The sequence below is a fragment of the Zootoca vivipara genome, chromosome 5 (assembly GCF_965207765.1).
Source record: "Zootoca vivipara chromosome 5, rZooViv2.hap1.1, whole genome shotgun sequence".
NCBI classification, from domain to species: domain Eukaryota; kingdom Metazoa; phylum Chordata; class Lepidosauria; order Squamata; family Lacertidae; genus Zootoca; species Zootoca vivipara.
The window spans coordinates 82,241,878-82,269,327 of NC_142588.1; the positions used below are offsets into that span (position 1 = coordinate 82,241,878).

At 40.9% G+C, this 27,450-nt stretch overlaps 1 protein-coding gene across 1 annotated transcript; it reads left to right on the forward strand.

Moving 5' to 3' along the window:
* Positions 1-26,782, forward strand: SKIL (SKI like proto-oncogene). The gene is made up of 7 exons (XM_035133268.3): positions 1-214; positions 4,836-6,635; positions 12,327-12,424; positions 16,660-16,907; positions 17,021-17,259; positions 20,872-21,096; positions 25,298-26,782. The coding sequence occupies exons 2-7, from the start codon at positions 5,535-5,537 to the stop codon at positions 25,457-25,459; spliced, it is 2,073 nt and encodes a 690-aa protein (XP_034989159.1). The 5' UTR covers positions 1-214; positions 4,836-5,534; the 3' UTR covers positions 25,460-26,782.
* Positions 26,783-27,450: the final 668 nt, after the last annotated feature.

The following is a 27,450-nucleotide window of genomic DNA, read 5'->3' on the forward strand; positions in this document are numbered from 1 at the left end:
GCGCGCCGCCGCCTCCGTCTCAGTCACGGTGGTTTTTCCACCACCACCATCGCCGCCGCCGCCGCCTCCTCCTTCCTTCCTCCTCCTCTGTCTCCGCAGTGAGGTCACGGGTGGGCGGCGCGTCAGCGGCTTCTGCTCCTCTGTCGGGGGCAGCCCGGCTGTGAGGTATGGACGGTGAAGCGGGGGAAAGGACGCTCGCTTCCCTCGGAGGAAGGTGAGGCCGGCCGGCGGGACCCTCTCGGGGAGGAGAAGCGGGACAGGGGGGGTTGGGCGTGAGGGGGGGGGGAGACGAGGGTGTATGTATGGGGAGGGGGACGCCGTGTTTATACTGAGGCAATGGGGGGAGAGAGAAAGGGATGGTCCCGGGGAGGAAGGGTGATGGGGGAGGGGAATGGAGTGGGGTTAGCCGAGAGCAGTTGCTGTGTGTGTGTGTGTAGGGATGGTGTGTGTGATTGCAAAGGGGGTGCCGGGGGGGGGAAGGCTCGCCTCCTGTCCGGATGGGGGATGGGAAATAGGCTTCCTTTTTGGAGGTGGTGGGGGTAATTATTACTTAGTGAGTGTTGTGTGTGTGTCGGAGAAGGATCGCCTGCGCGATGGGAATCGGACTTACAACCTCCCTCAAAAAAAAAGAGGGGGGGAAAGGATTTCCTTAAACATTATTTATTTAATGCAATAAACTAGACAAATATGCACGAGTGGGGTGGGTGGAGGGAGGTTGTTCTGGAGAGCAACGTCGGCCTGGGAAGGGAAGCTGTGGCGTCGGGGGGTTGGGGTAGGACAGAGAGAGAAGGGGCGATACGGCTGGAAGGGGAGGAGGTTAAAATCTGAGGGCGTCTTTGGAGAGACTCTTTGCAGACTCTCCGCCCCACACGGCCTAACCTTCCCTCCCCCCGCCGCCTCTCTGCTAGCTAGACTTAACCTTCCTCGCCGCCTGTCGGGGGAGGAGCGTCTGCAGCAGCAGGTTAAGTCTGATGCCAGAAGGGAAAGGAGTTTAGTTCAGGGCAGGGCAGGGAAATTCCACGAGAAGAGGAGTTTGAGTTGGGGTTCTGGAGCTGGAGGTGTGGAAGGAGATTCCTAATAGAAGGCGGTCGGAGGAACCGGGGGTGGGGGTGGGGGGTGGGCCAGCAGCAGCAGCAGCAGCTTCTACCAGGAATGATTCAGCGCAGGATGTCGTGGTGGGGCTGGGGGGTGGAGGGCCGCTTTTGTCGGGACCGCAGACCGGGGTTTGCAAGCAAAGGCACACTGACATTGGCTGTGGGAATGTTAAGTCATTGGTTTAGGATGTTTCATGACTTGAGAACAGAAGTGTTTGTGGACAAGGAGTTTCCAGTCTATAAGGTACTGAGTGAGTTGCTTTCAAAGATTTCCAGCTGCAGGGAACCTTTTCCACACAGACTGACTTGGCTGCTGAGGAACCCCTTGCTCACCTGCTCTGGAATGCCTGCATATTGCAGAGGATTCTGGGAAATGTTCTAGGGTGTGCACACTGTTCGTGCAATCTGGTGGGCCTCCCCGTTGCTCGGTGAGTGGATCTTAGAATAGACAAAATCTTCAATAGGTCGTTTGCAAAGGCAGGGTGGTGGAAAGTACTGAGTGAGCTTTCAAGGAAGCTTGTTTACCATCTTCCCATTGAGGATGCCCTTATACCTTTCTAAGGAATCATCTGAAGCAGTTTAAAAATTAGTGCCATGAAGGCTAGTAGCCTTTTCTGCAGTGGCTTCCTGTTTGTGGAATATTCTCCCCAGGGAGGTTCACCTGGCACCTTCATCGTACACCTTTAGGCGCCAGATGAAACCGTTCCTCTTCAACCAGGCTTTGAGCTAACATCCTATATCATTTTAAATGTGTTTGTGTTCTTGTTTTGTTTTTATTATGTATATTGTGTTTTTATCTTGAATTTTTATGCTGTGAGCTGCCCTGAGATCTACGGATGAAGGGTGGTATGCAAATTTAAATAATAAAAATACAGGTATTTATATATTTGAGTGTTTCTTCAGGAGGTGGCTTACTGTGAATTAATGCAAAAAGATGTTGAGAGAAGAAATTCTGTGAGATTTTGCATGTCTTTGGGAGGGTAGAATAAAGGGAATCTTAGGTGGATATTAGTAAGGTTAATGGTTCTTTGTGACACCTTGAATGATTTTTAGGGGAAAGTCTTTCTCTGTGATTCTTTTCATAGGGCTAGGTTTGGAAGGAGTGTGGTAATTTAACAAAAAGTTACTCTGGGAAGTGGGAAGCTCTGATTGTCTTTGGGGTAAAATAAATCATGTAATTGTGGTATGTGTGTTGAGGAAGTCTGGAGAAAGACTATTTTGAAAGCATATGCATTTAGTCATGGGAGAAGTGGGCTGATTTACATGGTAGATTTTTGAAACTAGTGATGTTAGGGAGTGAGGAACTCCTGTGCTAAATGTATCCCACCCCCCACAAAAATGCTGAGTATTAACTAGAAACTAGAAGGGATGGGTATAAGCGTTGAAAGGGAAAGTGCACTGCTTTTTTTTAAAAAATACATTATGCTGGAGTTGCTTTGTCTGAAGCAACAGTAGTGTTGTCATTCTTTATTATTGCATGAGAAACAGAAGTTCCAAATGTAAAATGTGTATGGTTGCAGTGCAAGTATTTGTGTTTTGTATACCAGTTTCAAAAGGCTAAAGGGAACGTTGATTTTCCTAGGACTGTCTTCTGCTGTAAGGTAAAGGTAAAGGGGCCCCTGACCATCAGGTCCAGTCATGTCTGACTCTGGGGTTGCAGTGCTCATCTCGCTCTATAGGCCGAGGGAGCCAGCATTTGTCCGCAGACAGCTTCCGGGTCATGTGGCCAGCATGACAAAGCTGCTTCTGGTGAACCAGAGCAGCACACGGAAACGCCGTTTACCTTCCCGCCATTTATCTACTTGCACTTTTGACGTTCTTTCGAACTGCTAGGTTGGCAGGAGCTGGGACAGAGCAACGGGAGCTCACCCCGTTGCAGGGATTCGAACCGCCGACCTTCTGATCAGCAAGCCCTGATCAGATCCTGAATTTACCAAGTATGAGAGAGAAGTGCTCCTTTTTTTCAATTCTACAAATTCCAAGAGTATTTTTTTTTACTTAAACATGCAATAATTTGTTTCCAGACAATTATTGTTTTCTAATCACCCCTGTATTTCTAAATAACCTCTATTGTGTAGATTCACTGTGTGAGGAAAAGGTAATTGAGAGGGGTTGGAGACAGCAGAGATAACAAATATGAGAGGGGGTTGGAGACAGCAGAGATAACAAATATGTGAATTGGGAGGGGGTGAGAAATGCATTACAGAGAGAGAGAGAGAGAGAGAGAGAGAGAGAGATTTATGGGGAAATGTTGGAGAATTCTGAGACCAGGAAATAGCAATTGGGGCAAGAGGAGAAGGGAACAAAGCTGGTGGGAGAGAAACTAACACTTGCTTCCCCAACGTTGTTCCATTCCCCTTCAAAATAGGTTATGGGGTAAATACTGAGTGGAATGTGAGTAAAGTGAGCAGAATATGTAGGGGAGGAGAGGAGAAGTCAAGTGGAATGTCTGCTTAGCTTACATTCTGCCTAGCTAACTTCAGGACCTGTATTATATGCAGGACAGGCTGTCATTTCATAATATGTCTAAACAGTTAATACATTAAAATGGAGGGGGTGGATAAGATATCAGGAGTGCACATGTCTGTATTGTTGAATATGCACAGGTGAATAAATGGGGGAGAAGAAATATAAAGATGTGTGCCAGAAGAAAACATGCCTCCTTCCCCCACAAGTAGGGCTAGGCAGCTTTTGGAAATCCTGAGCCATTTAAGGCTTTATAGGTAAAAATCAGCACTTTGAATTGGGCCTGGGAACTAATCGGCAGTTAGGATTGGTGGGTCAGGATGTAATATGCTCAAACCTTCTTTCCCCAGTGAGCAACCTGGCCACCAGTTCCTGCACTAGTTGAAATTTCCAAACTGTCTTCAGAGGCAGCCCTATGTATAACACATCACAGTAATCTAACCTACAGGTTACCAGAGCATAGACAACAGTGGTTAGATAGAGGTGCAGATAGAAGTGCAGCTGGGCCACCTGCCAAAGCTGATGGAAGGACTCTACACAACTGAGGCCACCTGAGCCTCAAGCGACACTAAAGGATCCAGAAGTACTTCAAACTGCATATCTGCTACTTCTGAGGCATTGCAACGCCTTCAAGAGCAGGCAGCCTCCCATCCATCCAGTCTAGGGAACTGCTCTAGATCTGGATTGAGCTTCAGTTTGTTGGCTGTCATCCAGTCCATTGCCAAGGCAAGATCTTGAGAGATCATGGATTTCTTGTGAATAGTTTTGGTTCTAAGGGAAAATACGCATAGCAATCTCTGTTATTCGACTATTCTTGATTAAGTGTCTGAAAGTAATGCCCAGAATATTTTAACAAGATAAGCTTCTGTAACTCAAGCTTGCACTCTCACTGATCAAAATACCGTGTTTCTCATATTATAAGACACGTCTTATATTTATTTTTTCCTAAAAAAAAAACACACTATGGCTTATTTTCAGGGGATGTCTTATTTTTTCCCTCCTCCTCCTGCCGCGGCCAGCATTGCTGCTGCGCCTATCACTATGTCTTATTTTCAGGGTATGGCTTATATTCCTTGACTGCTTAAAAATCCTGCTATGGCTTATTTTATGGGTATGTCTTAAAATATGAGAAACAGGGTATGTTAGTTCGGGAAACACTATTGCTGTGTTAAGTGTGCATATTTAGAATATATGAATTTAATTTGAAACTGTTTGATTGCTTTGGTACTTTTCTGATTATAAAATACCTGTCTGTTTTTCTACCCCCCCATTCAGATTTTGTGAAAGGATGAACCCAAGAAATCAATTTTGCTGATGGCTGGGAGCTTATTTTCATTATTTGCAATGGTCGCCTTTATACATATAGTCACAACCAGCAATCTAGGATCAACTTCCAGTCGAGTGTTTATTGGTGAATTAATACTGAGACTGATGGAACTGGAAAACTTTGTTGGACACTAAATCCAAAACCTTATCTATGATAGTGCGAATAACAAGATTGATACATACAGCTCCAGTCCCTCTAACTTATAAAAGTGTAGGTTTGAAAGCAGCGCATCTCAGACTGTGAGAACTTCTGTGTTCTGATCGAAGAGCCTGTAGACATTGAAATCTCATTCAAAGCTTAACTTTGTACTAAATCACAGTTTTCTATTGGATCAAAATCACTGGATCAATTGCAAGACCAGTGACTTGAAGATTTGAGGAAAACATTTTTATATGTGCATTGGGTTGTTCATTTTATATTTAGTTAATTAGAGAAAAAGTATTTTTGAATGACATATTTCTAGGTGATTCCTTAGCTTCAAAGGCTGTGATTTTAAATGCAAAGTGTTGAACTTTGCATTTTCCTCCTTTGGTGTCTTATTTAATTAAAAGCAGCCATACTGGTTGAGCAGCTGAGACAACCAGGAATTGAGATTTGAAAGACCTGCCAGTGATCAAACCTCAGAGTCACCTATCTAAAGTTTAGCTATGGAAGCTCCACAGACAAACTTTCCCCATGGTTGTCAGCCAAAGCAGAAGGGGTCTGCAGCAGAAGAAGAGGACAGTCCTCCAGCAAAAAAAGCTATGACAGAAATGCATGTAAAACAAATACAAACTGTGGTAAATAAATTGTCAACAATAAAGAAGGAACAGTTGGATGAATGTGAAGAAAACTTTATGGAGGACAGAGAGGAAGATGCCAAACCGAACACTGCTGCAGCATCTGAGCCCTTGAACTTAAATCCAGGGCTGAAACATACACTGGCACAATTCCACTTAAGTAGCCAGAGTTCGCTGGGAGGACCAGCAGCATTTTCTGCTCGCCATTCTCAAGAAAGCACGTCTTCTGTCTTTGTACCTCTTCCATCGCCCCAGATCCTTCCTGGTCCACTGCTTGTTCCTTCCGACAGCTCTACAGAGCTGACACAGACTGTATTGGAAGGGGAGTCTATATCTTGTTTTAATGTTGGAGGGGAAAAGAGACTTTGCTTGCCTCAAGTGTTGAATTCTGTGCTCCGTGACTTTTCTTTACAGCAAATTAACACAGTGTGCGATGAACTTTACATCTATTGCTCTAGGTGCACTTCAGACCAGCTTCACATCTTAAAGGTTTTGGGAATCCTTCCGTTTAATGCCCCTTCTTGTGGGCTGATCACACTGACTGATGCTCAGAGACTATGCAATGCATTGCTGCGCCCTCGCACTTTCCCTCAAAATGGCAGCCTGCTTCACGCGAAGAATTCACTGGCCCAGCTAAAAGAGACAGGTGGTGCCTTTGAAGTAGAGCACGAATGCTTGGGAAAGTGTCAGGGTTTATTTGCTCCACAGTTTTATCTTCAGCCAGATTCGCCATGTATCCAGTGTTTAGAGTGCTATTCAATGTTTTCTCCCCAAACATTTGTGATGCATTCTCATCGAGCTCCTGACAAGAGGACCTGCCACTGGGGCTTTGAATCAGCTAAATGGCATTGCTATCTTCAGATTAACAAAAAATATTTAGGCAAGCCAGAAGAGAGAAATATGAAGCGTCTCTTGGAAGAAATGAAAGAAAAATTCAGCATGAAAAATCAGAAAATAATCCAGGCTAAAGTAAGTTTATTTATGGTTGTAAAATATTTGCATTTAATTAACATTTAAAATTGCATTAAAAGTATTCTAAATATGTGTTTCCTAAATGTAAATTTGGACCCTTTAAATTTTTGAAAAACGTAAGTTATCAGGAAGTGCTATCATGGCAAATACAACAAAATAATACTTTAGTGTTTTTAAACCCAGGGATATTAGATAAGCTAACAAGTTTGTAATTTTACTTCTTGCTTCCTAACTGACTTAAGTGCATGGAACATCAATTAACATTGATGTACAGACTTGCCTGTTTGATTTTACTTCACACACACGCATGCATGCTTGTTATAAATAGCTTGGCAGCAGGCAATGATAAATGTAACCATGGAGCAGTGTCCATTCTACAAAATTTGAGTTAGTCTTTTTCATTAGGTGTTACATGTTGTAAACTGTTCCACAATTAAATATGGCTAAGAAAATAGTTAGAAGTCATTGTGCTTTATTTTAAAAGAGCACCAAAAGAATACAGATAACGAGACCCACAGATATCTTTTATGCTGGAGCATAGTGTTTAAATATCTATAATTATCTTTCCCATTATTATTATTGTGTCTACTTTTAAAAGCCCAGAAGTACCTCGTATTTTCAGCCTTCTAAACAGAAAAATGTTGTTTGTTTCAATTCAGAGATGTGAACACACCTGGAGAAATTTTATATATAAGTAGCCTTTAGGAGTTTTTTTGTTGTCCGTACTATATACTGTGTCTTTCATAACGCATCAAAGAAACTACAAATGCACAAACATACAAAGCTGCCTTGTATCATCTGCCTTGACTGACAGAGGTTCCCCAATGTTTCAGCCTTTTCCTAGCATGTGTTGCTTGATTTCATCTAAGCTGGCTTGGAAATAGTATGAATTGAACTTGAGACCTTCTGCATGCAAATTGTGAGGTCTGTCAGTGAAATATGGTCCCACTCCAAAAACTCAGCAAGGCTTCTTTTGATGGGTGGAGGTTGTCAGAAACTGAGAGCAAGCAAGAAGCACCAAGAGATTTCTTTTTAAGCCAGTGTAGATGAGAGGATGGGAAATACGGGCTGGCAGTGGCTCTCCAGGGTTCAGGCAAGGGTCTCTGACAGCCCTACCTGGAGATATGGGGGATTGAACTTGGGACCCTCTGCATGCAAAGCAGATGCTCTACCACTGAGCGATGGCCTTTATTGAGAGTGACTCAGGATCAGTCTCTGGAATCTCCAATTAATAGTCTTGGATAGCAAGCTAGGGGGAAAAACTGCAGAGATGTTGCCAGACAGAGCAGATGGTAATGGGCTAAAAGAGTCAGTAGTTTAATTTGGTTATAAGGCATCTTCATATGTTTACGTGGCCCCATCTGATGAAGGCAGCAAGCCTCATCCACAAACTGTGATGCAGTCATTTCAAAATGCAGTTTGGGCATATCTGTAGCCATTTCAGCTTCATGCTTGCGCGCCTAAGAATTCTGAAGAGGAGGCATTAAGATGGGTGGAATCATTGCATGTATCTTTTTAAGGGTAGTGACAAGCTGTAACTCAATTCCTTCATGGAGAGCAATTGCTATACTGGTGGTTGCACATACATTGAACTTTCCATATCTGTAAATTTCAAATGTCCATGATATTTGCCAAAAGAAAACTCTGAAACGAAATAAACACACACTTTCCCCCCGTTACGCTTGATGGGAAAGCAGGAGGTGGGAACTCAGAATTCATAACTAGCAAAAGCTTAACTGGCAACAAATGAAACAGCACTAACTTACTCCATCTAAAATACCAGGTTTTCTAGAGGCGAAACTTAGGAGAGGGGGAAAAGCTAATCACTACCCTTTCCATTTATTTATTGCTTTTCCAATAGTAATAGTAAATAGATAAAAGTTGTAGGATTTTGGTGGATCAACTTCTGTTCATGGATGAGTATATAAATCAGTCCATTTAGTTAGCTTCTTCATTTTTCTTATGCTGTCTGCCTGTTGGGAGAAGTGGAGGACAAGTAAAATATAGTAGCGAGAAGTAAAGTTCATGTGAGGTTTTGCCTAGAGGTGTTGTCGCCGGCTCCCTCGGCCTATAGAGCGAGATGAGTGCACAATCCCAGAGTTGTCCGCGATGACAAATGGTCAGTGGTACCTTTACTTTTAAATGAATGTTGAACCACAGAGGGTGATTAGGAGCTTACTTGTTTAGTTCTAGGTACACAGGCTAAGAAGATACTGAACTTGTTATGGCAACAGAAACTGTAAATTCCCTAGCTTAATCAGGTTTATATGATCATTAATGATGTAGCAAGTGTGTTGCTATTCATTAAATGACAACCCAGCTTAAGGTATGGTAACTCATTAGACAATATTTTGGCTTACCTTAAAAGAAAATGATTGATACATTGTGTCTCAAGGCTTATAAACAACCTCATTATCGTTTTGTTGCATTATTGCAATATGGCTAATGAAGGGCTATGTATTACCAAAATATTGTGCTGCATTTACATATTGCTGTATAAATACAGATGACCTTTCCATGAGCCTTCACAATATGAGTTTTAATGAGTGATTTGTGCGAGAGGGAGAATTTAAATAAGGACACAACGACTGCTATGAAGACTATGGTTTTGTTGATGTGCCAATGTGAGACTCCTCATACTTAATAGGCCTTGTCTGTCTCGTGGATAGAATATTAAATTACAGTTTCAGGGAATTATATTCTCATCTCATTTTACGTGTAGAATAGTGCTTGTTTGGTAGTGGGTGATTACCTAAAATATGGAAGAAGTGTAGAGCTAAGGACCTCTCTGTCAGTATTCTACACTCAACACGATTCCTTAGAATAACACGCTTGTTCACCTTCCTACCTACCTACCTTCCTTCCTGCTGGAGGCAGGGTATTAGTAAGGGTTGCCAGACTCAATAGAGGACAGGACTTCTGTGCCTTTAATTGCCCTGCTCTCTTTTGAGTCTGGAAAGACCCTTTGCTTGGAAATTAAACAAAGGGTCTGCTGGTTTCTCTTTAAGGTTTCCAGACTCAAAAGAGAGCAGGGCAATTAAAGGCACAGAAGTCCTGTCCTCTATTGAGTCTGGCAACCCTAGTATTAGTATGTTTGTAGTTGAGCAACTATGCATTTGCATGAAGAAACAGAAGGGACCACACTGATCTTAATGTGTATTGAACATACTTCTGAACATCATTCCAAATCCCCTTTTTTCCCTAGTGGGAGGAAAGAAATATATAAAGAAAGCTGGTTACATTTGAGTTGTGGTGATTCCTCCTTTTTCTTTCTAGAGGAACTATTGCTGTTGGGTTTGGGCAAGTTATCTGTAAAATGCAAGACAATTAACATTATCTCAGGAGAAATTGTGCATCTGAGTAAGAATGATACAACTATATCCGCTCCTTTAGGTTAACAGAATGTAAAATACTACTTAAAGATTTTATGAGGAAAATTTATATGTGTGAGAATAGGAACATCCTTATCTAGCATTAACAGAAATTCTAGAAACACTCTGCTGCTTCAGCAGTGCTTCTAACACTTCTGAGATGTGAAAAGCAAAGTAGCAAAAGAATAGTTAAGATGCAGTGATTCTGGGGATCTTCACATTTTGATGAGAAAAAAGGGGGTGGAGGAGGGGTAGAGGAATGCCCTTCCGCTAATATGAACAACACCTAACTGGCTTTGGCTGACACCCCCCCCCCAAGACTCTAAATATATTGTACGTGCTGAAAATGCAAGAATCAGAGAAACAGTGCTGCATAAGAATTACTCAGGGTGGTATTTTTTAAAAATTTAATTTATTATTTATAGGGGAGGGGGAAATTCAAGACTTGCCTTTATTTTAAAAAATGTTACCGTTGAAACTTTTAGTCCATTCCTTTTAAAAACATAACGACGGGGTAAATTTTTATTTGACTCTCATAATACACTTGCATGTGTCAGAACAAGTTTTTAATTAATTATGATTTGGGGAAGGTTGAAAAGAGAATTAAGTACAATATCCCAAGCCATAGTGCAAGGTGTTGTTGCCTTCAAGTGCAGAGTGGTTAAAAGGATTGGCATTATTTTTGGAGCTGAGATGTTCCATCATTTTTAGTAGCCTCATGATGGATGTTGTGTCCTCTTGTGACACCATTTGGGAGAAACAAATGTTTTTGAAGACAAGTTCTTATGATTAGGAACTCCAGCTGTTTTTAGTTCCTCTGGTGCACATATACATCTCCATGTGTCTTGTGAAAATATGTGCAAAGGGGGGGAAAAGGATCTGCTTACAGATGCATGCACTTTGATATGCTGAAACAGATTTGCCCTGGGGAGGATCCGTGTCTTGAAGTTTCACCATCTGTGATCTAAACACAAACATACTAAAACTCTGTTTCTGTTCTCTGCTTCTCAGTTTCACTATGAATGGTTCTTGGAACAAATTTGCTTTTTAATTTCACAATATAACTGAGTGGTGAGTAATGAGTAGCCAAAGCACATGCTGGCTCTGAAGTATTCTCACAAGCGGTTCCTAAGAACTCAGGTCTATGTTTCGTTAACTGGGATAGAACAACGAGAAAGCAAGGTCATGGGCTAATGGTAAAACTGAAATATATATATATATATATATATATATATATATATATATATATATATATATATATATAATGGTAAAACTGAATTAATTCTATATCTCTGAAATTCTCACTCTAAGCAATTTGCAGTTATCACACAAATTGAGATGCTATTTCACATGCAGTAGTGCTTTCCATTTAGGCTTTTTGTCCCATGTGAAGTGGCCCAATTTATTCCAATGCGATACTTTTCCTACAGAAGAAACAGTGTTTAATGTATATGTGTAAAACACATTTTGAAGTGGCAAAGCCATGTGGCTTTTGCAGACAAGGTTTGCATCTAGACTTCTACCAGCTCCTCCTCTTTACTTTTTTCTATAAAAATCTACCTGATTAATTTGCTTTCTGATTAAAAGAAAGAGAGGCTGAAGCCAGTAACTAGGCTTCCTGATCTGAGATTTTTCAGTTATTATTCTATGGGTGCTCCTTCATCAGGGGAAGAACAACATTGTTTGTTCATTCTCCACAGTCATGCCCTATACTTGGTGAACCTTCAGAAATGAAAGTTGAAATTCTCAAGGTTCTTTTAAGCTGTCATATTTGAAATAAGTATTTTATCTGGCCATGGAAATCCCTACCTCCTTCCCCATCTTTATCCATTATGAAGGTTTTATACTGATATATATTGTTATGACGATGGTATTAAGAACCTTGAATTAAAATCCCATATGCTGCCATTGACACAATATATGAATATTTCTGAAGCATGTACTTTGATCAAAAGAAGCACAGGGTCACTTTTGGTCACTTCTGGGAGGCTTTCCAGCCCACCCCCATGCCAGTACGGGAGCCCTGTCCAGAGCAGGGTCCTGTGTGTGGCATAGTATATTTATTGTAGTAAAAAAGCTGGAAGATGACCAGTTTTCAAGAAAGCTGCTAATTCTTTCACCTGTAATTGGAATGCGGGAAACTGAGGTAATCTTGCTTTTCTACTGCTGCTTCCGTTTTGTTGCCTTGTAATTTCTCCTGCCTAATTTGATGACATTGGACAAATAATTGTAAAGCAGTTCCTCCAGATCATAACTCTCATAACTGGAATGTTGTATCATAAAACATAAATGCTGGTTTTTGTTTTTCCCTCCTCAGGCAGATTCTCAGTATAACCTAGAATTTCAACAATGGTATCCAGTTGTAAAGCAGGAAGCAGATTCCGTTAATCAGCCGCACTCATTCATGCAGCCCAGGTAACATCCTTTTGTCAAGAATATAAGCAGTGGATGCACAACTTGAAGTTTAGTTGTGTTGCTGCCAGTTGAAAGTTTAGAGGTGTAGCATCGCTGTCAACTTTCGGATTTGAAAATAAGGGATCAGCAGCCTCACCTGTCCTGGGGACAGTCTACGGTATATCTAACAATCCAGGATAGCAGCGGGAAACGGCGCTGGAATAAGGGAGTTTCCTGCAAAAAAGGGAGGGTTGACCAGCTATGAGGTGTAGTCCATACAATAAGTGAACGTGGTCACATATATAACATGTGTCTTAAGAAATAATTATAGGCCTCCTGAGCCAGGGATTCCCCATATATTGTTGGATTCTATCTCCCTTCAGAATCTTAAGTATCCTGGCCTCAGCCAGGAATTACAGAATTTGTAATCCAAAAGCATATGGAGGGCCAGATATACCCCATTTCTGCTCTAGACCAGTCTGCTGTAGAGCTGAACTTTGGTATTATGGGCTACTTCTTCCACAGCAGTTTCCACTCTTTTTTCTCCTTTTGGTACACTCACTGCAGTTGCTGTTATTTTAACTCTTGATTTCTTTGTAAAACTGAGCTTTTGCGCAAGACTGATATTTACCTGACTTGTATAAGTTTTGTGCAAGATTCATAGACGTCGTGTGCAAAAGCACCTTATTAACAAACATATTAATAGAGCCCAATGTATGTATTGCAGTTACAGACTCCCAAGGTATTCTGTCACATGTACTCTGTCGCATTCCTGAGAGAACAGTTCCTTTGCACCAGGCTGCTGACATTTATTTATGACTTCAGCATGTGGCAATTGATGGAAATAATCATACTCAATTGTGAAGTTTCAGCTGCCAGAAACAAAACAGCTAGCTTGTGTGATCACGTAAAGAAAATGAAAGTAGGGTGTGGCGATAGAGGCCACCCACCCAAATGTCACCTCATGGGACAAACGGCCCACCCTCCCCCCCCATTTTTTAAAAATGACCTTCCATATCCAGCTGTTATTTTTATGTACTGCTTTTTCCACATTAAGGTAAAATCCAGATTAAATGCAAACAATAATCAGCTGGCATTTTGGTGATGTCTTGTGAGTGCAGTGAAAAATATCTGTGCCTGAGCAGCACTGATTCTGCAATAAACTCCTGTCTGGGACCACCTTCATTCTTTTCCTCCCGGGACTTAAACCAGCTGCTAAGAGAAGACCTGCTTGAACACTAAGATGCATATGTAGGGAAAATGACTACTTACTTGCTTGAGTGACTGAAGTTGGCTGCCTGGGATATGGGCCTTTTAAGCTTTGTCAAGCGGATGTTGAAAGGAGGAGACTCAGGAAGTGGATTCTTTCTTCCTCGCTCCTTACATCTTTTGGGACCAGACCAGTGCAAGTGTAACGGAACTTTCACTGTGCTCTTGGAACCTGTTGTGTCTCCTGGCTCTTCTATGCCATCTCTTCAGCCCTTCAGTTACCTGCACCTTTTGCTTTAGAGCTTTCTCTTTACTATGCTATGGACTTATCCCTTGAAGTTCTGCAAGCAATCCAGTTCTGCCCCATTCACATTTTTCTCCAAGCTGAGCTCTTCCCGCTTACCTGCAAGGTTGATTACCCTGCTGAAGCTGACACAGATTTCTCTGTTGCTTCTCTCTTAGATTTGCCTGCATATACAATTTAGGCTAATATAAAGCTGGATGTGTTACAGCAGCAAGTACCTATGTGGTTAGGAAGCAGATTCCTAAAGCGGATGGCGGCGAGGGGTGATTTGTATCAGCCTGTCAAGTAGCTGCTTTTCTCAGGCTAGATTTGGTCCAGAGTTAATTGAGCATATATTGTTGCACTGTGTGTGTGTGTGTGCAATAGCAGTTTCACTCTATATTCAAAAGTTGTTTTAAGAGCAAATATTAAATTGCTGCATGGGAGACTCCACTTGCGCTGTATAGCTGCTCGTCAGTGTCACAAATTAAATGCAGCTGTCTTTCAGCCATGTGAACAGTTGACACTTCACAGCTCACTGAAACCATGGGAAGCTCTGCTCTGCTGATGACATGTCTGTATAATGCTGATGTAGCAGTTGAATTATCACATGCACCGTTCCTCAGCTAATTTCACAAACAGAGCACATTGCTTCAGTATGGTCACATATCTACCAGCTAAACAGATTCCCTCTGTCCACCCGTCCCAAGTATACGTAATAGTTTTCAAAATGTATCTGGCTTCCATCCCCCAAGGAGAATTTCTTTAAAGCATTTTTTATTGCACATTATTATTTCAGATTTCTACAGCATAACACAAATGCAAAAACAGGAAAATGGAAGAGAAAACATTAAAACAAGCTCAGTCAGTACAGCATGAAGCTGTTAATCTCAGGGTTATGGGTTCTAGCCCCACGTTGGACAAAAGATTCCTGCGTTGCAGGGTCTTGGCTAGATGACCCTCGTATTCCCTTCCAACTCTGCAATTCTGTGATTCTGTGACTAAAATTTGCTTAGTTAATTGTGTTCTTTGCATCTTCCTTTTCTAAATAGCAGTATGAATACCCATGTAGTTTATATTATATTTATATTTATTTATTGGGAATAAAATAGAAGAAGATTCTACCTAAACATTAGGAAGAACTTCCTGACAGTAAGAGCTGTTCGGCAGTGGAATTTGCTACCAAGGAGTGTGGTGGAGTCTCCTTCTTTGGAGGTCTTTAAGCAGAGGCTTGACAGCCATATGTCAAGAATGCTTTGATGGTGTTTCCTGCTTGGCAGGGGGTTGGACTGGATGGCCCTTGTGGTCTCTTCCAACTCTATGATTCTATGATTCTATTATTTAAACTGCATAGGAAAGAAGAGTAGTTGAGGCTGCAACTACTTTGGAAAGTATGCTTTTAGGATTTATATGCTGTTGTTAGTGTTCAAAGCACTTCCATGTACATAGGATTGCCAAGGTAGTGTACAAGAACCTGCAGAACGTGGTGGTGTTATCACTTTTTATATTTCCAATTTTGGAGGGTGGGGCGGATGTGATGAATAGAGGCTTGTACTAGGTTATATGAAAGGTCATCTGCTACAGTATGAGATTACCTGAACTCTTCATTATTCATCAGTGGCCCTCATCTGAGGGTTACACCACTTCAGTGAATAGTGACGTGGGAGAAGGCCATATTTAGCATGCCCTCCTTAGAGGCTTTCTCCTGGTGCCAGCTCTGATGTCTGGGCAAATACAAATGCCAAGCACTGAAAGGACATTTCAGCATCTTCTGTAACTGGCTTTAGGTTGTGGTTTTATGCTGGACATCTTTTATGCCTGCTACACATAGAATTTTTTTCCACTTTCCACTTAAGAATTATTTTATTAGTTTCATTTCCATGAATTGTGTGCCACCATGGGAATCTTACACTAAAGGGTGGTCTTTCTTTAAATATATTAAGACTGTCTACAAAGCTGATGACAGAGCTCTTTAGCTGCTACGGTGCAGCTTACTTTTCCTATATGTGCCTCCACTTCAATATGAGAACACAGGCATTTCTTACCTGCTCTGTAGCAATTTGTTTGCAGATGCAGTTTTTGGGAGCGGAAACACTGGTGCAGCCATTCCCACATAAGAAACTATGCGGTCCTCATGTAAATAAGCAAAAACTTAAAATGGTAGGGTGCCTTTGTTAGTTAATAAGGGAAGGAACTGGTTTTACTAGGAATTATTCTGCTATGTCTTTAAACTAACTCACAGCTGTAACCCTGCTGATATTCATCTGTGGGAAAAGCGAAGTTGCTCCATTACTATAATGTGGTTTATTTATGCAATGTGAGTGGCATCTTCTGCACAATTTGAGCACTCATAGTTTTGTATAATATACAGTTAAATCTATGTGATAAAGCATTATGCAAATTTTCAAGGGTGCAGAGTTGAATAAGGTGAGGTACTGTAGTAATACACAAAAACTAAAACTTTCTCTTTATTCATCCTTGCCAATGAGACATTCATATCTCATGATAGCAACTAGTTGATTTGGTTTCTATCTTGCTTTCCTTAGTTGATTGATTTTTATCATGTTAGACTAAGTAATGAATATGCACAACTGCTTTAAAACAGATTTCCATTTTAAATCTGTTCTGGCGTAACCAAAGCCAAATTAATTCATGTTCCCAGGTTTTAAAACCTAGGATGTAATAATAGTTCATGCTTGGTTCAAAATCAGTTGATTTAAATAATTTTTATTAATTCTGCGTTTTTGTTTTTATTTTATTCCAGCTACTACTTCTATATGTGTGATAAAATGGTTGCTCCCAATGTGTCCCTTACCTCTTCTGTGCCACAATGTAAAGAAGCTACTAAAACCGCAGAGAAGATTTCAGAGGTAATTAAATCTCTACCGGGACAGTCAGTGAAGCAACACAGCGGTGGCAAACGTAAAAAAGCCATTTTCTTTCAGGATCTTTCTCTTGAAGTACAAGAGAAAGTTGATTTGAAACTTAGTACAGAAGTGTGTGCTAATTCAGGTGAGTAGGAAAACGAAACATCTTTCTGTACACTTGCATCTTGTAACGTGCAGCTGCTTTCCAGTGTCGCATTTCAACAATCATTACTTTTCCAACCTTTTTGACTCCTATAGAGCGGCCTGTATCCATTAAACCTGCAAGCAGAAGGAAAGCTGAACAGATCTCTTCCAAAGTGACTACAGAAGACGTGGTGGAAGTAATCAGCAATGCACAAACTTCATCTCAGACTCTTCCACGTGATATCGGCTGTGATGATGACAAAGGGAAGATGATGGAAGATGTAATGAAAACATATATAAAACAGCAAGAAAAGCTTCATACAATTTTGCAAAAGAAGCAACATCTTCAGATGGTACGGCATGTGTTTGATTTAGCTTTGTTCTGTCTTCTGAAACCTGCTTGTTGCATAACTTTTTGTAGTGGTTTTAAATCTTGTTTACTGTGAAGTGTTAACTACAATAATAGGATCATACAAGGTAAAGCTCCTCATTTCAAGTCACACTAACTTAATATGCTATAAACTAATATAATCCTGAAATTGCTGACTTGGCTGCCAAACCTCAGGTGTTACTGGAATAAACTTTAGAGTCTAAAGTCACCACCTGGATGTGCTTATTATTATTATTATTATTATTATTATTATTATTATTTGCTAAAACGCCATGACTGCATGATTATAAATTCTTACATTGTAGACTGTGTGTCAGCACGGAAGGAAGTGCTGTGGAAATATTCTGTCCAGAGGTTCCTTACACAAAATGCAAAGGATTAGAAGTCTGGAATGGAGATACCTGAGATAGCATTAGACACAAAACTCAGGTTGTAGATAGCCACAAAGAATTGCCTATAGACCTCCCTGCCAATTTGGATACAGTAATGTAACTGGAAGCCCCTTGACTGTCCTTATTTGTTTGTTTGTTTGTTTGTTTATTTATTTATTTATTTATTATTAGGGAGTTCTACAACACTGATTGCCACACCTCCCCATTTCTACCTCTAGGGCACAAATCACTTGCAACAACTAGCATAGGCTTCTGTAAATTGATATTGGTGATTAATTTTGTGGATTAGATCACAAGACTGATTTAACCACCTCCAGTACAATTTTGACTTGAATGTGGGAGAAAGGGTATTATTTGGTATATACAAAAATCTATCTGAAGCCATATGGGACAATCCTTCAGCATTCTGTATAGTACTCTGCAGCTATAGAATAGGCTGTGCATCTGGTTCCAGACAAATCCTGGATCCTGAACTGAACAAAGTTTGATTTGACCTGATTTGAGATTTATCTATAAAGTGGGCTGAGGCAGCTCCACATCACCTCAGGTCAGGTGTACCTGGACCAAACCATAGCTATCAAAGGTTGGGCCGGGGGGGGGGGATAAGGAGATGGAGGAGGCATTGCCTCTTTCTCACCACTACCAATCACATGTTTAATTAGGGTTTTAAATCCTAATTTTTACTTAGGGGTTGTGCAAGCTACCTCATTGCATTTGGGATCCGGAGTGGGGCCTGATCAAGTTTTCTGAATTAGGAGTGCCTTGCTGAAGCCTACTGTTTAACACTTGGCTCCAGCATTGTGCAGAACTTAGAAGTAGCAGTCTTGATAAGAGATTAGGAGGTGAGGGAGTAAAGAGGGAGCTGAGGAGTAATGAAAATGTAGCTGGGATGGATAAACAGATGGCCAACAGATACAGAAGCATAGGTCAGGCATCCCCAAACTTTGGCCCTCCAGATGTTTTGGACTACAATTCCCATCTTCCCCGACCACTGGTCCTGTTAGCTAGGGACCATGGGAGTTGTAGGCCAAAACATCTGGAGGGCCGCAGTTTGGGGATGCCTGGCAATAGGTGATCCAGGAAAGACTGCAGAAAAAGTGAATCAACTAGACTTTAGGTGTTTACACAAGCTTATGCTTATGTGTAACATTAGCATGTTAAATAAGCATGAAATTTACTCTGCTGCAAAGGATTAAGGGCTTAATTAGTGCGATTATCTTTGTACCAGTTCTCTGCCAGCTTTTCTATTTACTTGTGATATGAAACCTTCACACAAGAGCCCTTCTGTGGTTTGAGTGTCTATTAATGACTCTTGCTTGCATTGTTTAAAAGTGTTAAGTATTTCTAGATTGGTGTACACTGCCCTTTGACAGTGTGAGACTTCACTCAGATAAGAGTAAATACAATCAGTGTTAAGTTTGAAAGACATATGCTAAACTCCTGATTCTGCAGTGCGCCTTGAGTAAGTAGCAAGAGCTGCCTGTGCATAACAAGTGCAGATATCAAATTGAATCATGTAGCCTGTGAGCCAGAGAAACGTGAACAAAGATCTGGGTTCACTGTTGGATACTTCATATCCCCCCTTAGATTCATGTAGTTCAGGGGTCGGCAACCTAAGGCCCATGAGCCACAAGCGGCCCATGGGGGTCATTTAACCGACCCACAAGCCACCCCCAAACCGAGCAACCCGCTCGGTGAATCCCCATGTGCTGCGGTAAACTGGTGCAGCGTGGTGCAGGGACTCGCTTCTGCGGCACCGGAAATCGCATCTGCACCGACACCGGAAATCACGTCTCTGCAGACGCTGACGGTGGAAATTGTGGGCATGCACGCGGTCCAGCCCACAAAGGGATCTCTGCTGGAGTGAACCGGCCCAGGCGAGGTAAACCTTGCCAGCCCCGATGTAGTTGTTGTCTAGATGTAAATATGCTTGCTAGATTCCATCAGTTAGTGGTGTGCAGTTCCTTCTTAGGTCTCTCATTGAAGCTGATATAATTTTATTATTTGTATCCTGCCCACCTGACTGGGTTGCCCTAGCAATTCTGGGTGGCAAAATCATAATAAAGCATTAAACATAAAAAAACCTTTTCCATCCCAATATTTGATTTCAAAATTGAAGGTAGCTTAAAGAAAATATATTGATGGCACTAAATAACATTCGGCTTCGAGAACTTTTTAAAGAGTTGGAATAAGAACACAAAGCGTAGCTGGGTAAAGTGTCAAGAAAGTAAAAAACGATTGTGAGGAGAGGCTGAGAGAAGCCCAAACTCTACAATTTTATGATTCTGTGCTTTAGCTGAGATTCCTGCATTGCAGGGGGTTGAACTAGATGACCCTTGGGATCCCTTCCAACTCTATAATTCTATGAAAACAGCTGTTCCAGTGGTAATGTTGATCATCTTTGGTTTTACAGACATACTGAAAAATAGCTAAAGAAACATTATTGGGTTGGGAAATAGTTACAGAAACATATCATTTGTAAATTGGAATGGTCAGACATGAGTTTCTCCAATGAGGCAATTTAAACAAGAAGGGTGCCAAGCTCATTCTTTTTTCAGTGTTCCTGTTTCATATACATACACCAGGGATTTGAAGGGCTGACTCAGGTTACTCAAATTTTACAGTAACGCTGCTAAACTGGTTTTAGTTCACTAGCTGTCAGGTTCATGAACATGATGTGCAAGCTTGTAATAGGTAATCCAGTGCATGTGCAAACTTAGCTGAAATGGTCCGTATTGATGAATAAATTTTGGTAGGGCATAGGAAGATACCGCATACCAAGTCAAGACCTTGCACAGCATTGCAGCTCGCTAAAGAGTTTCATACAGGAGAGAGTCTTTCCCACCCTTACCAGGAGATGCTGTGGATTGAAGCTGGAACATTTTGCATGCAAAGTACATGCTTTCCCACTGAGCATACAGTATGATTTTTGCATACATCAAACTGAATCTAGTTTATATGGACTGTAGAAGCCAAACATAGTTATATATATATTTGTGAGAAAAGCTGCTAAGAACATGAAATTTATCCATTCTCTGGTTTCAAATAAGTGCCACTAAACTTGAAGCTATATTCTGCATACAAAAATGACAGTGACCGTAGAAGTTTGCAATACAGAAATAAATGCTTTGTGCTTTTGTGGTGTTGCTAACACTGTGTAATTCTGGTCATTTTCTTCACAGGAAGTAGAAATGTTAAGTAGTTCAAAAGCCATGAAGGAGTTAACAGAAGAGCAGCAGAATTTGCAAAAAGAACTTGAATCTTTGCAGACTGAGCATGCTCAAAGAATGCAAGAGTTTTATGTTGAGCAAAGGGACTTGGAGAAGAAGTTAGAGCAGGTAATAAAGCAAAAATGTACCTGCGATTCTAACTTGGAAAAGGACAAAGAAGCAGAATATGCAGCTCAGGTGAGCACAAAACATTAGTTTAACCTGGTTGTTGGAGGTCTTCGCTTGTTAATTACCTATGAAATTGCTGCTGGAGCATAGCAAATAGCAGAGAATACTTTATATTGCAAAGGCATATAAAACTTGTAACAGATACAGAAATTATGCATTTAAAGCCATAAATAAATACAGTGGGGTTGGAGCCAATACACCCACACCCACACCCCCTCTATAGACAGTTTTAAAGAAGATTGTTTAATGTATGCTGCTGCTGCTGCTGCTGCCTGACTTAAATTTTTGATACAAGTTTGGTATGTCCCCTAAATTCTTGTTAAAAATTCATCCTCTCTGATGATAGAATGGGTTTTATTAAGCATTTGGTATCACCGCTGGAACCACAAATATCAGCATGCTTTAAAAGACTGGCATGTCTTGAGTACGGTTGATTTTCTGTACCAAGCAGGGCCTGTAAAAATATTCCTTATATAGTTTTTATGTTAAATTCATTTTTCAGTACCAGTTAGTACACTGATCTATTTTTGTGCCTTAGTTCTATTATGGATTAATTTAAGCTTTTTCAGTTTTATTAACTAGGTATGTCTCTCTTCCTCTTCTTTCCCAATATATCTTTTATCTTCTTAATAAATGGACTAAAGCCCTTATTAGAGATGCTAGTGAGTTGGCTCTACTACAGTCCGCTGACTAATAAAAAAAAAATAGTTTTGATATATGAGGAGTATTCCCTTGAGTGTACTGAGTGGCAGATTGCAATGAGTTTACAATTCCTCTAGATCTAAGACATCCTTTTAAAAAATAATAATTTTTATTAGTTTTCAATTACAATCCAATAATAGCCTCATTATAACAATACCAATTTATAATACACTTATTAATACCAATCGTTCAAATTCCATATCATATAATTTAGATAAAGTGCCCCCCGCATGCTAGATTTGATGATTTTCTATATTTCTGCATGCCAAAATCTTATTAATTTCCATTACATTCTGGTCATATAATAATCCCTTATACAACAACTGCAATGTTAATAACTTCTTCTAGTGTTGACACATTAAATGATTTATAAAACTACAAGTGAGGAACTCAAACTATATGCTTGTTCTTCCTGTGTATGGCAATTATTTTGTCTGTGGTGTTTCTTCCTGTCCTTGTAAGATGCTATGTCTTTCTTTACCCCGGTTGTTGCTTTTATCCATCATGCCTTCGTTGGAGCTGATATCTCATTGTTCTAGAAGTTTATCCATAGCTCTGTCCCATGCGTCATTGCTTTGCAACTTTTTGCAGCTGCAAAAGACACTCTGTCCCAGTAAATAAACTGTTTTCACCGTTTTTCCTCTCCACATGGGAAGAAGAGCGGTTTGTCGAACTGCAGATGACTCAGTAAAGAACCTTATCAGTTCTTTGGCAGTTCACAGACTCCTTTCATCCTTCCTTCCAACTGAAGATAAATGAGCAATCATACTTCCAATTAAATTAAATCCCAAGACCTTTTAGTGTTATTCAGTTCACTTTGTAAATAATAACAGATGGGGAAGAGTCAGCTCTAAGGGTCCATCGTAAACCTTTTGCAAAATGGAACTTTTTTCCCTTTTCCTTTTTTTATACACAGTTCCGTTTGATGTTATATTCCATATTTATAATCCAATTTATTCCATCCTTGCTTATACAACTATAATTTGAACTAACATTCAGAGGAAAGTTGCTGAATCATAAATGTAGAGAAGAAAAATTCAAAGAAACCGCAGGCGCTCCCCCCCCCACATCTTTTGTACCAAATCAAGTCTTATCTCAAGTTCAAACCTTAAAGTCCTTGCAGTTGATTAATTCCGCAGTTTGTGATCTCATCTCTTCTAGCACACGCCTGTACTTTAGCCCAATTAAGCTCTAGTTAACAGGAGAAGCTCTGCTTCTTAATGGCGCTGTTGGAGAGTTTTCGGCAGGCGAAGTGCTTTTGCACTCAGTGCCTCCCTGCCCCCCTCATTCAATGCCAGAGCGAGAGCCAGTACTATACTGCGAGTGAAGCCCATTCCCTTCAATCCTTCGCGAACGATCTCCCACTGTCATGAGGGCTGCCTCCAGGCAGAGAGGAACTGGAAGCCCAGATCTAAGACATCCTTGGGGCATTAGTTCTGAAGAGGAAATTAGAATGATATCTGACATAGGAAACTAGAGTTAGGCCTTTCCCTCTTTCCTTATTTGAATGGGAGTCAAGTCCATACTTCTCCAGTTAGGATAATACAACAATGGATTGTTATCCTAGATTGTATCCTAGAATCATAGCTTTAAAAGAAACCCAAAGGTCATCAAGCCAAATTCCCCCTCGTAAACAAGCTTGCAAATGTTCTTACTAGCCTTGTAGGAGGCCAGGAGCTGGTGTTTCTGTGCTGGTTGAAGAAGAAGAGAAGACCCTTATCCCATTGCTGTCATGGAAACACAAGATACTAGGCTAGTGTAAAAAAAAGTCTTCTGTCAAATGGCCCAGCAGAGTAGGATCAGAACCTAAGGGGGGGGGAGTTTCCTTTCCTCCACAGCCAACTTGGAAACAAAGCAAATTGCTAGAGAAGGAATGGAGCCATCCATCCCTCTTGCCTCCCCTCTCACACACCTGTGTGGAATCTATGCATGGAATTCCCAATCAACTACTGCCTCTGGGTTGAATCGTTAAATACAAGACTGACTTGATGATGGAGCTGTTCATGTATAAACTCATGTACTCATTACTGGTTGTCGAACTTAATCCGTTCCAGGAGTCCGTTCGACTCCTGAAACCTTTCGAAAACCAAGGCGCAGTTTCCGATTGGCTTCAGGAGCTTCCTGCACTCATTTGGAAGCTGCAGAAGCCACGTTCGACATTCGGCCTCCAAAAAACGTTCGCAAACCGCAACACTCATTTCCAGGTTTGTGGCATTTGGGAGCCGATTTGTTCGACAACCAAGATACCACTGTACGTAGTAGAAAAGGTCACAATTTTTCCTGCACTTCACCACATGGGTAGCTTAAGCAATCTGAACCATGCATGAATTGGCCCTATATACCACTGATTTTACTTTGAAGTAAGTGTATGTAAGATCCCATCGTTAGATTGTAAATCATTAGTTAGGAACACTTTCTAGTAGGCTGCTAGTAAAGAAACCCTGTTACATTTGTGCTGAAATCATGTAAAATTTATACTAAAGCTCTCCACTAGATGGCTTCTATAGCTCACTAATTCCAGAGAAATCTTGGTCTACATATTTCTGTTTGGGAAATCAGCTTACGTGTGTCATAATGAATGCATTTCCCAGAGGACAGAATGGCCTGGTTCGTAATGTTGAACTGTGGTTTAATGCGAATGAGTAATGCGCTGGTGCATGCTTCTTGAAATTCTCCATTTTGGTCCCACTTCACTTTTGGTCACAACAAGCCACAAGCCTTGACTTGTTGTGACATCTGAACTTGGAACTGTGGTTTATGTCCAAACTAGCCATGACTTGGTACAAAGGTTAGCTCTTGGTTTACTGCTTCTTTGTTTAGGGAAAACAAACCATGAGCTGGATTCAGGCGACATGAGAAGTCATGACTTGCGGTTTGTTGCTCCCAGTGCGGTGTGGGGGAGAAGCAAGGCGGGAATCTTTGAACTGACTACACCAGCACCCTGCTTGTTTGCATTAAATCATAATTAAACATGAACTGTGGTTTAATGTTGATTACAGTCATTGTCGCCTTAGGTCAAATAATGGCCTTGCACAGGCCAGCATATTACCAAGGTCCGCTCCTGCACACATATGCGTGTCTATTTTTTTCCTTTTGCTAAGTTGCTTTGTAGGAAGGGTGAGATACAAGACAGACAGACAGACAGACAAATAAATAAATAAAAGTGTGATGCTTATTATTATACACTGAATATTCTGCATGTCCTGTTTTGCCACTTGTGGCCTCCCCTTTGCTGTCACCCCGGCTCTGCACCTCTCAACTGCATTGCGTGGTGAGATTTTGCTGGAAACTAGTGCTGTTGGCGGCTAATTGGAGGCAAGTTGGGGACTGCCACTTGGGCTTCCACTATTTGAAGCAGGCACCTCACATTGCCGCATCAGTGGGCTCGAGTCTGTACATACCTTACTTAATGTTGTTTCAGAAACAACTGCTTGGTTTCTAGAATTGTATGGATGGGGATACATTAAGAAGTTTTTAAAACCTTTTCTCTCCTTTTAAAAAATTGCAGCTGGCAGAGCTAAGGCAGAGGCTGGATCACGCTGAGGCCGATCGACAGGAGCTTCAAGATGAACTGAGACAGGAACGAGAAGCGAGGCAAAAGTTAGAGATGATGATCAAGGAATTAAAACTTCAGATCCAGAAGTCTTCAAAAAACGGCAAAGGGAAATGAAAGTGCCAACAGAAATGTATCTGCACTTTCTCAGCAGGGCTAATAAATGACCTGCCAAGGGGAAGTCAAGCCATGGATCAGCGAAGGTATTGGGACAATCATGGGGAACTTTTCCTATGTGAGCAGAGCATCAATGGAGTAGGAGTTGTTGCAATTCCCAATCATTTCAATGACGTTTTGCACGAGAGAAGTTCCCAGTAGATTGTGTCCGATTTATGCATATAAATCTGTAATGATACACCTTTGTAAAACTTCCAGACTGACAAAATCTATATTTATGTTGCTCCTTCTTTTTTTTAAAAAAAATGGTTATGAGCAGTGTTGAAACCACTGGTTGTATCCAGCACTGCTATTCTGCTCGCAAAGCAGACTTTCACTTGCACAGTGGAACTTCCTCTTCTTCTCTTCTCCCCTATAACTCCCTGCACATCCTCAAATCAGCTCTTGTAGGTTGGGGAAGCTTCCAGAGCAGATTTGGGGGGGGGGACATGCAAGGAGAAGAGGAGGAAGCATTGGATACAACCCGTACTGTTTTACACTCCTCAGTGCAACTTTATTTTACAAGCTGTTTTGAGGGCTCTATATACTTACTGAATGCAACTTTGGTTTCTTTCAAAATACGCAGGATCCGCATATTTGCTTTCTATTGCATGCGGTTCATTTTCATAAAATGGTTTTTATAGTTCCAAGAATCTAAAGCAGAAAGAAGAGATTGTAGAGAATTTGCTGCCATGCATTGCTCTAGCGTGATACTTCATTTTGATTATTAAAGCTGGATAGAGAACTGGTAATTATTCAACAGCAAACATTTTTCAAAATGCAGATTTTCACACAGTTAACTGTTCGTTATTAACTGTTAAAATGCCAAATCTTTCAGTACCCTGCTGAATGCTGTTATGAAAAGGAGTTGCTGAAGTAGAAACTGAGATATTTTATTTTCAAAGCTTCCTATTCACTCTCAGCTTCTTTGGGTAACTCTTCAAGAAATGATGACAGAAAATTTCACTTTTGATAGAGTTCTTTGAGCATTCCTGAACAATTTGGGAAGTTTGAAAATGTCAGCCTTATTTTGTAGAGTGGCAATTTTAACCCTCAGCTGAGTGGGTTACTTCATTAGCAATAAAGTTCTCATTCCTAGATTTTCTTTGAGCACAGAAAAGTGGGTGGTCTTGACATTTTAAAAGTATTTTAAAAGTTGAGGGGGAACAAATGTAATCTGTGACATTGTGAAAGTGATGCTCATAAGGTTCATTTAAATGGCAAAGTAAAATAGCTATCATTTGTAAACAACATAGTTATTAAACCTTTACTTCTTTTGAAAAATGCTAAGATCCTTATTGGGACATCTGACATTTAGTGTGGTGATAGGCTGGTGCCAGTAATCAAGTAGTTCAGTTCCAGAGTTTTTTTCCAATGGAAACCAAACAGATAAAGTATATTAACAGAAGGGAAAGAAATTGGTGGATTTTTTTTTTTATGTTTACATATAAACTTCAACTGACAATTTTTGTTGGTGGTGGAAACCTGAGTACAGTTTGGGTTATCCAGAGGGAAAGCCAGTTCTGTTATATAGAAGGTAAAATAGATTCGATAGACAAATGTCTAATTGCTCAAAAGTATTGTATTGAATGGCTTTTGGTGAAGAGAGGGGGGCGGGGAAATCATCTTCAAAACCTAGGCCTGTATTCAGATCATTGAACATAAAAAGCAATGTGACCAATATATCTCACAAAAATTCTAGCTGCTTTGCCCTGTCCTAGCTATAGGTGCTGCATGCGACCGAGACCACAGAAATGTGTGTGTGTGGGGGGTATGCATTGCATTGTGGATTGGGACGGTGCCTTTGCACGAACAACCAGATCCAGCTCACTGGGTGAGACAGACCTGCTGCTCTAGCTTTCCAGTAAGTGAGTTGCTGTTGCTTACTGGAAATTGTTGGAGATGTCAGATCATGGCAAGCACACATACAGGATAGCTGGATTTGCACCCCA